This window comes from Rousettus aegyptiacus, unplaced genomic scaffold (assembly GCF_014176215.1).
Source record: "Rousettus aegyptiacus isolate mRouAeg1 unplaced genomic scaffold, mRouAeg1.p scaffold_m13_p_1, whole genome shotgun sequence".
In the NCBI taxonomy this organism is placed as follows: Eukaryota; Metazoa; Chordata; class Mammalia; order Chiroptera; family Pteropodidae; genus Rousettus; species Rousettus aegyptiacus.
Window position 1 is genome coordinate 92,760,374 of NW_023416284.1, and position 16,872 is coordinate 92,777,245.

The window sequence follows — 16,872 nt, forward strand, 5'->3', positions numbered from 1 at the left end:
AATGACTTGTAGTTGACCAAAGGACATTGATCTGGCCCAGCCTATAGGATAAAAAGACAAAATTATTTTAAGCTGTGTATCCATTAACATGCTCAGTAGTGGCCTAGCAAAAGATGTTAAATCAGACAGAATAAAAATGTCTGGGAAAAAAGTTAAGAGGGATTGTTTGAATAGATAGAATCTCTGTAGAGAGATTCTCTAGTCTGATAGTCAAAAAATTATCTAATAAATTGAAGTTTATTCTCTTGCTTTTTGTTCTGTGCCCTTCCCGGAAATATGAATGGTCACCTGTCACTGGGAGCCTCATCTGCTTTGGGGCGGGAAGACAGGTTTTGTGCTTTTCCGGTTGTTTCTCTGTGTTAGTAATGTTGATGAGGGTAGGGTGCCAACTGGCTGATGAGCAGCCTTCACTGAGGTTAGTCTCCAGTCCTGGCTGGCTGGTGTTCACATAGTGCATCATTCCCAAGACAATCCGAAATGTAAGTCCACCTGGTTATTGTCAGAACTGCCCTGGAGAAGTTAGTGCTGTCATTTGCCAGTTGTCATGCCTACAAAGTTCATAGAACTCTGCCAGTTGCCAACTATGGGCCTGTTTTCAGTTGGTTGGCCTGGCCTTTGCAAGCTTGGTTTTGACTGGCTGCATTGATAATTTTATTCCCTCCCCTCTGTTGTTCTCTTGTGACCCATTAGTACTAGAGAGACAAGGGGTGAAAATCTGTTCCTGGAATCAGAGTGGTATATAATGCGTAGGATTTCTGGGGAACATTAATTCAGTTTTAACTTTGTTTAGATTTCAATTTCTAGATACCCAGGTTAAAAGGATAGAAGTAAGCATCCCGGGAATAGAGGATACTACATTGAGGTAGAAAGGTAGATCTGAGGGGTTGTCTCTTGAGGAAAACCTGAGTCCTAGGATAATAATCTAAGCCTCCTAAACATTTTTTTGACTGACATACAATAGTATATTAGTTTTTTTATACAATGTAATGATTTGACATTTGTATACTTTGTGAAATGAGCACCTAAACCTTTTCTTTTTTAAAAGATAATTTAAGCCTTTTCTAAAAGGAGAGACTAGTGGAATCCAGAAATAACAATGATTGCAATTTATTTATTGAACATTTAATAAATGCCAGGTATTTAATTCATGTTAAATTTAGCTCTTTAATCTCAGCAGCCCTGTGATGTTTGTTGAACAGTTTGCCTAAAGTCACAGCATTAGTAAGTGAGAGAGCCTGGTTTTGAGTCCAAGTCTAACTCTAAAGCCTGTGCTCTTAATCACTGAGCCATAATAAGAATAGAATCTGAAAAGTTTGTTTCTGAAGAATGGATTTATGCATCTCTTTTCCATCTGCAGCCTCTATTTTCTCTTCTTTAAATTATTTTAGCTGGTTAACTGAAACCTCAGATTAAGCCATTTTCAAACTTTAGAGAACAGAAGAAATTAACTTGAGTTTGTTAAAAATTCAGATTCTTTACCCTTTCCCATTGTGATTCAGCATATTTGGTATGGTCCAGTAATCTGCAGGTTAAGATAAACATACTAAAATGATTCCACCCATGTGATCAGAGGAGAGTAGTTTGAGACACATTGCCTTATATACTGGCAAGGTTAAGATAAAACACATCACATACTTTTTTTTTTTCCAAGGCTTCTAAATGACATTTATTTTATAAGGAGCTGTAAACAGAGTTAGATTTTTCATAGAATACAATTTCATAGAATGCATTAAATTTATGGTACCTATTTAGTATAATCACTGTGAATGTGAGTGCTAAGAAACGGTGTTGTTTCATTTTATTTGAAGTATGTTCCTCTTTTTTTCAGAGAGGAACATACTTGAAAAGGTTCCTGTCACTTTCTTTTCTTTAAAATGCTTTTTTATCATAAAGTATCTTGTGGTAGTGAGTCTCAGTTTTTTCTCTGCTCTTGCTTATTACAGGGTTTCTTACTCTCATCTCTGACAGTGTCTTATTCCTGCCATGATTTTCATCTAAGGTAGGGAGAATCATGTGGGAGGACAGGAGGAACTAAATTTATGTCTTCGGATATTCTTATCTTTAAGACTAATGCTTCTGGAGAATGCCTCGCCCCAATTTCTGAGCTGATGTGGCTTTCCTGAATACTTAACAATAAAAGAAGAGTCACTAGGAAGAAATCATGATTGTAATATTTAAATATTCAAGGAGCTTGAAAAAGAAGCCTGCCTGTACCTAGTGATTATAAATAATGTTGAGTTCTGTTTTCTGCTTCCCTTTCCTTTCCTTCCCTCAGGACTGTGTTTTCTCCACGTTCCTTAGGGGCATGCACTGTATCTTTTTTTACTTTCAGTTATTGTTTAATGTAAATGGAGGAGTTTAAAATGTTCTTTTTTTTCTTTTATACCTCAGTCCTGTTTCCTTGTAGGTAGCCATTCCTTGTAGGGAAAAAGGAGTTCTTTCCCTCTGTGGCATGTTTACAGAGGATTGTCTTTTTGATTCAGAGAATAAAATTGGTTCATACTCAGTAAATATTGATTTAAACTTCTTTTTATCTATTGAAATGAATAAAATTATATGTAAGGGCCTGGAATTTCATTTAACCTATTTAGAAGCTAATAATTAGCCTTCTCCAGTTCATGGATATGGCAGAACACATGAGACTCCTGGATCAGAGACACAGGGCTTAATTGCTCATGGCCCAGCAAACAGCATAAACATATGTTTGTATCAGTTCCCTTTGCTCCCACCCCCAGGTCTCATGGGAGTGACATGAATGGGCCCAGATAGATACCTGCATATGTATTATAGGAATGGAATATTGAGCTTGGAGAATCCATTGTTTTTGGTAAGTGGTAAGCAAGCCTACTCTTTGTCCTGGAGTGGGACATTACTTCATTCTTCAGTGCTGCTTTTTGTAACACAGTCCTGAAAAGTGGGCTGGATAAGGAGTGGTCAGGGTTGTGTGTTTTTAGCATACCCAGCAAGACCATGTAACAGTGTTAGAGACCTCCTATGGCAGAGTACTCCCAATAGTAAGTACATACAATAAGTAATTGATAGGAATCTTAGAAAGATTTATTATGAAATATTTGCCATTTAAAATGGTAAAAACAGTAGTATAATGAACAGCTATATAGTCACCCCCCCAACTTGAGAAACTTCCTATGGACCCCTCCCCTTGTCCCACAGTTAAGCACTTTCCTGATTTGTTATCATGCCAGTGTATTCCCTCTGTATCCCTTATTATCATACGGTATTGTTTTACATGTTTATAAACTTTAAAATTTTTGTACTATCATTTAAAAAATTGTTAAAGAGCCTTTTTGCATAGTATTACCATTCTAGACATTATAGAAAAAAATTTAAACGTAAAACTCTTGCACGTCATGATCTTATGGTTCAAGGAAAACCAAAAACACTAAATACAGTATAGTGTAAGGAAAGGATATGGGTGAAAAACAAAAATTGGTAAACAATATATAATTCTAAAGTCAACTCTTAGCATCTAGTATATATAAGGGCTAAGTATAGTTACGGGTGGAGGGCAAAATACAATAGTGATTATGAGAGGCAGTGACAGTGATAATTATAAGGATGAGCTTCATCTAGACACTTTGTCATACAGGAGAGAGGGTTATGGTATGAGGAACTGGGATTATATTGATCCAGCCAAAAGAGATGAGAGAAGGGAGCTGGGAGTAGTTAGCCAGCAAAGCAGTTAGCTAAGAAGTATGTAGACTCAGCATTCTGTTAGGTAACCATTTTAATAAATAAGGATGGCTAAGACTAAGCCACTGATCTCAAAAGGCTTAACATATAATTAATTGCACAGGGGTGGTTACACGTGTGAGAATTAGAGAACATCCTAAGAACGTAAATGTTTAATGGGAGTTGCAGCAGTTAGGGCCAGAAAGCTTTGGTGTGAAGTCTTGAGTTGGACTTGAATAGCAGATCATGATGAGGGTGCTCCAGGAAAGGGAGTGGGTGGTGAGAGTACATGAGCAAAGACTGGAGACAATGATTGTGAAACAGTCATAAGATTGAGAAAACTGAAGACTGGCCTGTGTGATTTGTTTATGTCCATGCCACTTTACCTATAGAGTTTTCCATAGTCTGTATTTTGCTAATTGTATACTTACGGTGCTGTTCAGTAGTTTTCCTTTCCTGCTGTTCAGTAGTTTTCCTTTCTAGCTGCAAATGAGCAGCAAGACCCAACAGCATGATGAGATTCAGGTTCAATCTCTTTGGTAAGACTGTGAGTGTCTGGCTGTATGTTCTTTTATCACATCAAAGGTATGTGTAAGGGTCTGCAGTTTCATTTTACCCTACTTACCAAGCTAATAATTAGCCTGTTAATGTTTCATTTTCTAACTTCATAGAGCTCCCCCTTCTGTCGTTTCAAGTATTGTTTAAAAATATATAATGGCTTGTTTTCTGAGGTATCTTAGTCTGTCACCCCACCCCCTAATTTAATTGGACTCTTTTTTTCATTTCTGTTATCCCTGTCTTGCTCAGTTTAGATTCCTCTTCCAGCAGTTTCTTCTTAGTGTCGGGGCCCTCTCTTTGGAAGGAGCCTTGTTTATTTCTAAGAATTTATAGGGCTAGACTGCTCTAGCTCCTTTGGGCCTCACTGGGGACCTCTTGCAATGGATAGAATCCCTCCAGTTTTAGTTGCTATTCTCAAGATGGCTCACATTGTTTTTCACTTAGCACTTGGTTATCCAGTTCTCTAATCTGTCAGATGCCCTATTGCCTTCCTCTATATTCATTTACACAGCTGCTTGTGCACTCAGGTCTTGTGGCTGTTGATGTTTTCTCCCCTCCTGCTTGTATATGGGGGGTTATAAAGATGCTTTATTTTCCAGTTTTGTTTTAAATGTTATCAATGGGCTTTTTGTGTTGCCATCTAGTTGCTCCGTCTTTTTATGTAGGGATTCAGAAATATCAAAAAGCTATATTGCCGCTGCTGCAGCCATTTCCTCAGAATCCGTATTGTAGGTTCTTGAGTAGAAAGATGACATAATCATGGGAATGATAGGTCTCACCTAACATCTTACATGATGGAGACACAGTATGGTCATTAGATAACATTTGTTATTTGACGTTCTCTTTTCTCTAAATTCAGAAGTGTTATTGTCCATAATGCCCCTTTAGAAAGAGTCCTATGGAAATTATACTTTCTTATTATTCTTTTCAGGTTCACTAAGAATCTTTCCCCAGACAAAATCAACTTGAGCACCCTGAAAGGGGAGGGTCAGCTTACCAACCTGGAACTGGATGAAGAGGTTCTACAGAATGTGCTGGAGCTGCCCACTTGGCTAGCCATCACTCGGGTCTACTGCAACAGGGCCTCCATCCGGGTGAGAATGGGGGTCAAAGGGCTGTTGTCCCCTTTGACCGGCCAACCTGCTTTCCACAGCTCTGAGTCTTTGCTTTCCTCTTTCAGATTCAGTGGACAAAGTTGAAGACGCACCCAATTTGCTTGGTATTGGCATTTCTTGATTACAAGTAATCGAATGGGGATGGCTGGGGTAGGGTTTTAAAAGATCCGAGAGAAGATGGGGAGAATTCCTGATAGGCTGTCCCTTTTGGGAGTACTGTATGTGGCCTGTCAGTTCTCTCTCAGACAGAATGACTGTTGTCTGGACTTATTCTGGAACTGCTGGGCAGTATAGGAATTAACAAGGACACACAAGGCCCAGGAGTCCTGAGTTTGGTTTGTTTTCTTTTCTTTTGTTGTTTTTCATGACAAGTTTTGCTGCCCACATACTACTTTTAGATTTCCCTATTTTCTCTTGGGAACCTGACAGAGGAAAAATTAGAGGTTTCATTCATGTGGACTATTGAGTAATTATCAGCTGAAAGCTATTCAGGAACTGATTGATGCATATCTTTATCCCAAAGTCTAGAATCCCCAGGAACAGTAATATCTCTGTAGCTTAGATTTATGTTTTAGTTTTCTGCTGTGAGCTAATCCCATACTTGTCATGGAGTTTGGCTGCTATTGGAAATGGAAGGAGAAAAGTGAGATCTCTCCTTGTAGCTCAGTTCGTTCGTTCGTTCATTCATTCAATAAATACTGTCTTCCCACTGTGAGCATAGCAGTCAACTAGTCCCTGGAGACCAAAGATGAATAAGATAGTCTGTGCTATATGGATTTTTGTACAGATGCTTAGTTCTTCATGGCTTTTATTTCAGTGTCTTGATAAGGTAGAGGTGGAGATGAAGACATGTGAGGAGCCTCGGCCTCCCAATGGACAGTCTCCTATTGCTCTCGCTGCAGGACAGAGGTTAGTTGGAAACATTAACTGTTCCAGATCACTCTTTAGTTAAAAAATAAAAACTTTATTATGGAAAATTTAAAACATACACTAAAGTAGAGAGAATAGTATAATGAACCTCCATGCACCCAAGATCTAACTTAAACAGTTATCAACATTTTGCCATTTTCCCCTATCTTTCTTTTACCACTTTGTGGCTATGTGTGTGTTTGTGCTATAATACTTGGAAGCAAATCTCTGACGATATAATTCCACCTGTAAATATTTCTGTATTATGTATTGTTAACTAAGACTGGGAAGAAAGAAGAAAAAGACCCCTGGAATACTATTATCACAATTAATAGAATTAACAACAATTTCTCTTAATATTATCTAATATGAATTTCATATTTAATTTTCCTGAATTGTTTCTAAAATATTTTTTACACTGTAGTGTGGATCAAAAGAGCTCTATACATTATTTTAGGTGATATGAGTTGTAAAGCTTTTTAATTCTAACCCCCTCCCACACACTTTTAAATATACCATTTATTTGTAGAAACTGGTTTTTTTTCCTAAAGAATTTCCCACATTTTATATTTTTGGCTGATTATTTCTTCAAGCTGTTATTTAAAATGTTTCTCATTTAATCTGGTAGTTAGATTTAAAGTTTTGATTTGATTTAATTTTTTTTATAATAATATTTCAGAAATGGTACTATGTATTTCCTATTGTAACATATCTGGAAGCACCTAATGTCACTATGGTTAAGATTAATTAGCGGATGCAAATGATGTTGGCCTCATTTGTCCATTATGATAAGATCTTCACCTACTTTCCACCTCATGGTGGAAGGACCACTGATGATAGTTCTAGATCCTTTATTTCATTGTGAGATACAAAATAGGGATTTTATAACTATTTTCTTCTTATTGCATTTGTTAGCTATGGTCTATAAAGAATGTTCTTTTACCAACTATTTGATTATCCTGAAATATAGTTTGTACAGGAATGTCAGGATAAATGCTAGATTATTTACCTTTATCACATTTAAGAGTCATGTACAACTAAACCCGATACAATGTTGTTTATAAATTATATCACAATAGACAAAGAATTATGAGTTGATACCCTAATAATCTCCAGAGAATTATTTTAGGTAGGGAAGGACGAAGGAGGCTTATCGTTTTGAATTCGTGGATTTTTTTTTTTAAGCTTTATTAGGGTGAAATGGACATAAAATAGACTGCACATCTATAAACTATACAATTTGATAAGTTTTGGCGTTTGCATATACCCATGAAACCATCAACACAATCAAGATAATGAACATATCTGTCACCCCTATACATATTGTTGTTGTTCTTTGTATCCTCTCCCTTCCCTTTCCCACCCCTTTTATCCCCAGACAAACATTGGTTCTCTGTCACTATAGATTAGTTTCCATTTTCTATAATTTTATATAAATGAAATTGTATAGTACACACTTTTTTTTGGTCTGATTTCTTTTATTCAGCATAATTTTCAGATTCATCCATGTCGTTAAGTTATAAATAGTGCATTCCCATTATTGTGGAGTAATAATATTTCATTGTGTGGATATAACACAATTTATTTATCCATTCACTTGTTGATGGACTTTTCTTTCCAGTTTTTGACTATTGTGAATAATGCTGCTATGAATATTTATATACAAATTTTTGTGTGGTTATGTGCTTTTATTTCTCTTGGGTAAACACCTAAGAATGGAGTGGTTGAGTGGTATGGTGGGTAAGGATTTAACTTTTTAAGAAACTGTCAAACTTTTCCAGAGTGGCTTACTATTTTATATTCTTTTTACATACTTTCACATTTTACATTTTTAATGTCCTATGTTTACATTTACTTTTTTGGTTTTTATTTTTAATTTACATTTACTTTTTAAATGTAAATTAAAAAGTATGTCATACTTTTACAGTCATTATTCTTTTTGGTGTTCAGATGTTCCCATCTTTGGCCAGTGAGAACCTTTCAAAGTCACTTCCTGAGTCTTTTGGACAGACCCTAGTAATTGTCCTGCTTTTAGACAGAATAAGATGTTTTAGGCTTCTCTTTACATCCTTACCTCAGACCTAGAATCAAACATTTCTCCAAAGAACCCCGATTCCTTTTAGTGAGAAATATTATTTAGAGACTGCAGTATGGGCAAAATGGTATTCATTGAGTTATTGCTTTACGGGCTTTTCAGTGTTTTTAGTTCTAGGGAAAAGGTATTTTTAAGAAAGAGAAAAATAAATCATGATGATATACTGATATTTCTCAATTTAAAAAAGAGGATTTTTGAGTTAACTTTTTAGATTTAATATTTGTATTTTTTATTCATATGCTTAATCTTGCTTCCTAACAACAATAATATAGTAATAAATGACAATTTTTTTGATAGTTTCAAAAAATAACAAAACCAATATTATAACTATCAATAAAACTACTGAATGCAGTATATTTCTATGTGCATGTATATGTTTTAACCTTTTGAGAAATCCCATTAGGAATGTGTGGTCAAAATACTGTGTTTTAAAGTCACTTAAAGTTATTCTTCATATGTTTGGGTATTAATTTGACATACAGAGGTACATTGTTTTTTTTTTCCCCTAAGGACAATTTTTTATTGCACTTTTAGTTTCACAGTAATATTAAGAGGAAGGTATGGAGATTTCCCATGTATCCTTGCCCCCATACATACATAGCCTCCCCCATTATCAACATCCTCCACCAGAGTGGTACATTTGTTAACAATTGATTAACCTACGTTAACACGTCATAATCACCCAAAGTCCATAGTTTACATTAAGGTTCATTTCTGTTGGTACATTTTGTGTATCCATCATGATAGTATCATACAGTGTATTTTCACTGCCCTAAAAATCCTCTGTGCTCCACCTATTTCACTCTCTCCCCACCCTTAACCCTTGACAATCAGTGGTCTTTTTACTGTCTCCATAGCTTTTTCTTTTCCAGAATGTGATATAGTTGGAATCATACTATGATTCTGTCATTTTAGAATGACTTCTTTCACTTAGTAATATGCGTTTAAGGTTCCTTCATGTCTTTTCATGTTATTTCCTCCATGTCATTTCTTTTTAGTGCTAAAGTATATTCAGTTGTCTGGGTGTACCACAATTTATTTATCCATTTACTTTCTGAAGGGCATCTTCGTTGCTTCCAAATTTTGGCAGTTATGACTAATGCCTGCAAGTTAATATCTGCATGCAAGTTTTTGTGTGGACATAAGTTTTCATCTCCTTTGGGTAAATGTGAAGGAGCGTGATTGCTAGTTTGTATGGTAAGAGTATATTTACATTTGAAAGAAACCGCTAAAAGAGTCTTCCAGAGTGCTTTATAATTTTCCATTCCCACCAAAGATTAGTGTGAGTTCCTGCTGCTTCACATCCTCCTTAGCACTTGATGTTGTCAGTGTTCTGGATTTTTGCTATTCTAATAGGTGTAGTAGAGTCTTCTTTTAACTTGCATTTTTTCCCTGATGACATACGATGTAGAAAATCTTTTCGTATGCCTCTTTGACACTTGTGTATCTTTGATAAAGTGTCTGTTAAGGTCTTTGGACTATTTTCTAATTGGGTTGTTTGTTTTCTTATTGAGTTTTAGAGTTCTTTGTATATTTTGGATAACAGTCTTATCAGATGTATCTTTTGCCAGTATTTTTTCCCAGTCTGTGGCCTGTCTTCTCATCCTCTGTCTTTTGCAGAACAGAAGTTTTTAATTTAATAAAGTCCAGCTTATCCATTCTTTTTTTCATGGATCATGTCTTTGATGTTGTTGTATCTAAAATTGCATCACCATCTAGGTTTTCTCCTATGTTATCTTCCAGGAGTTTTATATCAGCTTGTTTTTAATTTTTAAATTGTTTTTAAATTTATATTTTTAACTGTGTAAAATTACATAGTTCCAAAGTTAAAACTATAAACATGTATTACAGATAATCTTCTACTCCATGATTGCATTGTCACTCTTAATGTTGTTTTCTTGTTGAACAGAAATTATGTATTCTAATGTAGTCTAGTATATCTGTTTTTCTTTTTATGGTTGGTATTTTTTGTGTCTTGTTTAAGGAATCCTTTCCTATCCTAAGTCATGAAAATATTCTCTGTTTTCTTCTAAAAGCTTTGTTATTTGATCTTTCACTTTTAGATCTCAACCTTGAAACTGATTTTTTTTTTTTTGGTTTAATTAAGATAGGGGTTAATATTATTTTTATTCTCTATAGATAGCCTCAAATTGACTGTGCACTGTTATTGAAAAAAACATCTTTCTCTACTACACTGTCGCCTTTGTCTTTTTGGTTTTTTTTTTTTTTTCCAACTAAATTTACTGGGGGAACATTGGTTAATACAATTATATAATTTTCAGGTGTACATTATCATTTGACATCTGTATATTCCGTTGTGTGATTACCACCCAAAGTCTTGTTCCTTCAGCTACCATATATTTGATCCCCTTTACCCACTTGTCACCTTTGTCTTAAATCAAGTGATTCCCAGTGAAGTTTTGATTTTTGAGTGAAGTTGAACATCTTTTTTGTTTTATATCTATTTACATTTATTTTTCTACGAACTGTCCATACTTTGTCCTATTTTTATTGGGCTGTTGGTCTTTTTCTTCTCAATTTTTGAAGCTCTTTATGTATTAGAGATATTAGCTATTTATGACATAAATTGCAAATATACATCTACAATTGGCCCTTGAAGAACATGGATTTGAACTGTACAGATCCACTTATACAAAGATTTTTTTCAATAAATATGTACAATACTTTAAATGTGTTTTCTTTTCTTTATTTTATTAATAATATTTCTTTCTCTAGCTTACCTTATTCTAAGAATACAGTATGTCATATATATAACATACAAAGTATGTGTTAATCAACTGTTTGTTATTGGTAAGGCTTCCAATAACATAAGGCTCTTAGTTTTAAGTTCCTAGAGAGTTGAAAGTTTTATGTGGATTTTTGACTGCGGGGGGTGGGGTGGGGGTGGGGTAAGTGCCCCTAACCCCCTCATTATTCAAGGGTCAACTTTATATGTATGTTTGTTTTAGTTTTAAGTTTCAAGACCTTCTTTTCATTTGTTGTAAGAGAATTGATTTCACCTATATGTCAAGAATGGCTTTGTTTTCCATATCCAGAAGTACTTCAAGATGGCTTTCATTCTTCCTTGCCATCTTTGGCTTCTCACTTTGGAAGTGTAGTTGTGGTCTTTGGGATATATTTGATAGGGTAAAGGTGGGACTGTCCTTGATTAGATTTCACAGTATTATACTGCTTGCTCACCTAGTTGTACTTCTTTCCTCTTTTCACTACTTTTGCAGAGTATGCACTGTCTTTGAAGATTTCATGGAAACCTGGTGTTTTCTTTCTGTATTTATACCTTTCCTCACAGAATACGTTCAGATATTTATTCAGGTAGTTTGTGGCCTATAAAAAGATTTTTAAATTTATTCTTTGTAACAAGAAGAAGGTTGTTTCCAGGTAAATTCTTTTCCTTTTATTCCATTCTTTTTTTTTAAAAATCCCATTAAAAAGAATACTGTGTCATCATCATAAGTTTCTTTTAGAAATTTAAAAAATGTAAGAAAGTAGAAATGAGAGGAGAAATTAAAAAAGTCATTCACTTTTCTAGCACTCAAAGATGGGCATTGTTAATAGTCTTGTCTGATGCCTTCCAGTGTAAAGAGTTTGTATGGTCTCACATGGTCCCGAACATTGGTCTCATTTGTTGTAGTGAATATGGCTTTGCCGAGAAGGTGGTGGAAGGAATGTTCATCATCGTCAATTCCATCACCATCAAGATTCACTCCAAGGCCTTCCATGCTTCTTTTGAATTATGGCAGCTCCAGGGTTATAGTGTCAACCCCAACTGGCAACAGAGTGACCTCCGCCTCACCCGCATCACCGACCCCCACCGAGGAGAGGTGACAGCTCTAACATTGCAAGAGGAAAGAATGGCGAAGTGGGGGGGCTTGTTTAGAGTAGGATTAATCCTTAAAGATTATTATTCCTCCTTGGGGGATTTCCTCAAATGATCCCCTGTTCCTGGGAACCCAAGAATCCCTTCTGTCCAGTGTTACTACTACATCCTTTCCTCAGTTATGGATCTCTGATCCACTGCCTTCTATTGGTAGGATTCTAGCTGAGAATGGTGGGAGTCTCTGCCTTGCCAGTCCCCCTTGGACTTCTGGCTTCTTGGTTAATTTCATATACAGAATTAAGGGATTTTACTCTCTTTCCTTCTAGGTTTTAACATTTAAGGAAATAACTTGGCAAACACTTCGGATTGAGGCAGATGCTACAGACAATGGTGATCAGGACCTGGTCACCACCCCACTGAGGCTTATTACCAACCAAGGCAGGATCCAAATAGCCCTCAAGAGAAGAGTGAGTGTGTTCTCTGTCTTCATGAAAAATTCCATCTTCCATCTTCCTAGACAGCCTGGGAGTTGGTATATTCTCTTTTAAAAATGTTATTGGCCCCTGGAATGACAGTTGAAAAGGGAGGACCTGCAATTCACTGTTGTACAGTATCCACCCATAAGAGAAGATTTCTACCTCTCTGTCATCTTAATTTTGACAACCACAATTTTTACCCATATATAGGGACACTGACAGAAGCACCTGGCAATTGTCTGTTCCTGCTTTAGTAGTTTTAGGAAACTGACTCTCCAAAGTGCTTTCATGGACTGACGATTGAATAGCCATCTCTGAAACTGATGGAGTGATAGTTACTTCGAGGAGCTGGAATGATACAAGATGTTTAACCTGTGTTCTGTGTGGCCCCTTCAGACCAAAGATTGCAACGTCATAGCCTCTAAGCTGATGTTCCTTTTGGATGACCTGCTCTGGGTGCTGACTGACTCTCAGCTCAAGGCTATGATGAAGTATGCAGAATCATTGAGCGAGGCCATGGAAAAGTCAGCCCAGCAGAGAAAGAGCCTGGCACCCGAACCTGTACAGGTTAGAGCAAAATAGATTCCCTTGGTGGGGCTGGGGAGACAGTAGTCCAGACCTGATTCATACCAACATAGCTGAGTCTAGACTTTATTTGGCTTATTTGGGGGACTTGTCATTTACTTCTGGATGGGCATAGGCTTTGCCTGGGCCTCTGATTGATTGATTTATTCTGTTCATTGGGTGCCTCCTGTTTGTTAGATATACAGTACTAGCCACTGGAGAGGAAAAGTAGAATAAACCTTTTGTACCTGTCCTTGGAACACACCATTTCGAAATATGGACCATAAACATGTTCTTACAATATGATGTGATAACTGCAGTAAACATTATGCTATAAGAGCACAAGGACAAGGCATTTAACTACTCAGGCCGAAAAGAGGGCATTTAGGGAAGACTTCCTGAGGAGGTATTTTTAGCATCCATCAGTTAGCTGAGTCCTGGGGAATAAGAGCTTGGAGGGCAATTCAAACCTCAGAACAGAATTCTCACAATTATTAGACTAATTAAGGTTTTTGAATTTAAGTTATTTAGATGGGACAGACCTAAGACGTTGCCAGGTAAATAGTTTTGAGAGGGGAAGGAGCATCTTGCTAAATTATGGTTTTCTTCAGGCTGGACTAAAGCTTTGGAAAAGCTTGCAAAGAAGTCTGTCAGGGTCTGGACTTCTTGTTTTTCTCTCTTTCACATGTAGGTCACTCCACCTGCACCCAGTGCCCAGCAGTCTTGGGCCCAGGCATTTGGTGGCAGCCAGGGCAGCAGCAGCAATAGCAGCAACCGCCTCAGCCAGTACTTTGAGAACTTTGATGTGAAAGAGTCCTCCTACCATCTGCTCATTTCCCGCCTGGACCTGCACATATGTGATGATAGCCAGTCCCGAGAGCCAGGTACTGTGAGGCCTGAGCCATGGCTGGGTGGTAATATCACTGCCTTCAGCTCTGGGCAAAGCTTGGGGAGGAAGATTCTTTTCCAGAGACACTGTGGAGTACTTTGATTGACTTCCCTCAATCACAGGCATTCCTTGAGCCTCAGCCTTCCTGTGGTAGCTTTCTTTCTGTTAGTATAAGTAATGCTCCTCATCCTTTAGGGTGCAACAGAATCACCTGTAATACTTAATAAAATACAGATGCCGGTGCTATCCCCAGACCCCACTTAAATCAGAATCTTCAGGGATAGAGCCTAAGCAGTGCATGCTTTTTTTTTTTTTCTCTCTGAATGTCCCTTGGGCAATGCCGACCACTGGTGTAAGCATTAGGAAAGTAACTTCAACTATAGGAAACCTCAGAATTTTCAGATTTTTGAGTCAGTTTAGGTAATTATTATGTGTACATGTGTTCTTCTCGAGCAAGGAATGTTCTTGCTTGCTTTTGCTGTGTTCTTGCTTTTATGTTCATTAGAGCAGTTAGTAGTACATACACATATATATTTATTCAGGATGAAGAAGCAATTGACTCATTTCTTTATAAACCTTGGGAAAATCACTTAACTACTTGCTTAACCTCTTTGAGTTTCTTAATTTGTAAACCTGAGTTAAATTATATCTTGTTTACCTCACAGGTTGTTGTCAGGCTCAAGTGAGATAATACTCTGAATTTCGAGGACTTTAATTATGGGCAGATATTAACTGTGATGCCAGGTTCTTCAGTACTCTTCTGTTTTCCCTCTGTACTTCCCTTTGCCACCAGTTCTTGGTTTTAGATGCTCTCATATGGTAAATTTGTCTCTTGCTGTCTTATCCTCTCTGAAGGTGATGTTTGCCTCTTAATGAGACATAGACTAACCTTCCTTGGGTGAACTTACCTTTTCTTTTCTTTCTGGGGCACCAAGCAGCATTACTGTTCTTACTTGGCTATTCCTTGATCTTGGGGTGACTTCAGGCCCCCTATATGCCCACTCAGAGCTGAGAGGAGTAGTAACAGTATAAAGATTGTTTTTACCACCACAGGAAATAAATTGTTCACTGGTTTGCCACCCATTCATTTTGGAAGTTCTTTGTTAAAATGATTATTATTTTCTGTGGTTGTTTCTTCAAAGCATTACCATAAAGGCTATGGTTTTTTTGTTTTTAATCCTTTCGGAAGTCTGTCTTAAGAGTACATTGTTGAGAGTTTTATCCTTTTGCTTGATGAGGGATGTAGAACAGTGTCCTTTTCACATGGCAGGGTTCCTGTAATCTACACTGTGATGTGAATGACTGTAGTCTTACCAGTAGCTCCCATTTATTTATTAAACTAAATAAATTATTAAACTAAATTATTTATTAATCTAGTTGGTGGAATTTATGGAAGTTTTGGATGAGATATTTTTAGATGGGGGATCACTTCCAGCCTACCATACCTAGGTATACTGTATGATGCTAAAGGAGCAAGGAACAGGAAGAGTTCTTGTGACTCTGACTTTTCTCCTTGGATTTAGGGAGAAGGGAAGGGAGAACTAGGTGGTGGCAGAAAGGGCTTTAAGATTCTCTGGAGTTGTTCTGTTTAATATGGTAGCCACTAATGAAATGTCGGCTTATCTAAATTCAGATGTGTTGCAAGTGTAATAAATACTCAGGATTTTTAAGATATAATATAAAAATACAGTGTAAAATACCTCAATAATTATTTCATATTGATTACGTGTTAGGTATATTGGTTTAAATCTGTATTATTAAAATTAGTTTCACTTTAAAAAAAATTTTCTTCATGTAGCCACTAGAAAATTTAAACCTACTTATGTGGCTCACATATTTCTATTGGGTAATATTGCTTTACTAATCCATCCAATATGGTAGCCACTAGCCACATGTGGCTATTTAAAATTAAAATTAAGCAAAATTAAATGAGTTCCTCATTTCCACCAGCCACATTTAAGGTATTCAGTATAATCTGTAGACCATAGAAGATGTCTATCATCACAGAAAGTTCTTTTGGACAGTGCTACTTAGAGACTCCCTGAAGGCTACATCTACCTTCTTTTTTATTAAGGGACACTGTAGCCTGGGCGTTGGGGCCCCTGAATAACATGCTAACATATCCTTTGGTATTAGAGGTGGAATTATTGGAAGTTGGGTGGCTGGGGATTGCTTGGCTTGAGTCAGGGCAGCATTGTTTCTTAAAATCAAACTGGATCCTTGACATGAGTCTTAGAAATGATTTTAATTTGGATTCGACACCAAAAGCAAAGAAAACAAAAATAAAAATAAACAAGTGGGACTATATCAAACTAAAAAGCTTCTGCACACCAAATGAAACCATCGACAAACAAAATGAAAAGGCAAATGAGAGAAAATATTTGTAAATCAGATATCTGAAAAGGGTAACATCTAAAAAAATAATACAACTAAATAGCATAAAAACAATCTAATTAAAAAATGGGCAGAGGATCTGAATAGACATTTTCCCAAATTAGACTTACAGATGGTACATGAAAAGGTATTCAGCATTACTAATTATCAGGGAAATGATAATTTTCCAGTGAGATATCACCTCACACCTGTTAGAATGGCTGTTATCAAAAAGACAAGAAATAAAGAGGAAAAAAAATGGCGTATATAATAGAGGCTTTGTTCATCCCTCTGGTGACCAAATCATGGAAACAAGGAGCAGCAGCAAGGAAAAGTCACCTGAGATCTAGATGAACAAGCCATAC

General features: G+C 36.6%; 1 protein-coding gene across 1 annotated transcript in view; it reads left to right on the forward strand.

Annotated features, from left to right (window-relative positions):
* UHRF1BP1 (UHRF1 binding protein 1) overlaps positions 1-16,872 on the forward strand; it is a 58,474-nt gene that overhangs the window by 18,160 nt on the left and 23,442 nt on the right. The window contains exons 2-8 of the mRNA XM_016146939.2: positions 5,180-5,342; positions 5,429-5,467; positions 6,181-6,272; positions 12,020-12,209; positions 12,532-12,672; positions 13,078-13,248; positions 13,937-14,129. Coding sequence (XP_016002425.2) covers positions 5,180-5,342; positions 5,429-5,467; positions 6,181-6,272; positions 12,020-12,209; positions 12,532-12,672; positions 13,078-13,248; positions 13,937-14,129 — 989 coding nt within the window. The remainder of the gene's footprint in view (positions 1-5,179; positions 5,343-5,428; positions 5,468-6,180; positions 6,273-12,019; positions 12,210-12,531; positions 12,673-13,077; positions 13,249-13,936; positions 14,130-16,872) is intronic.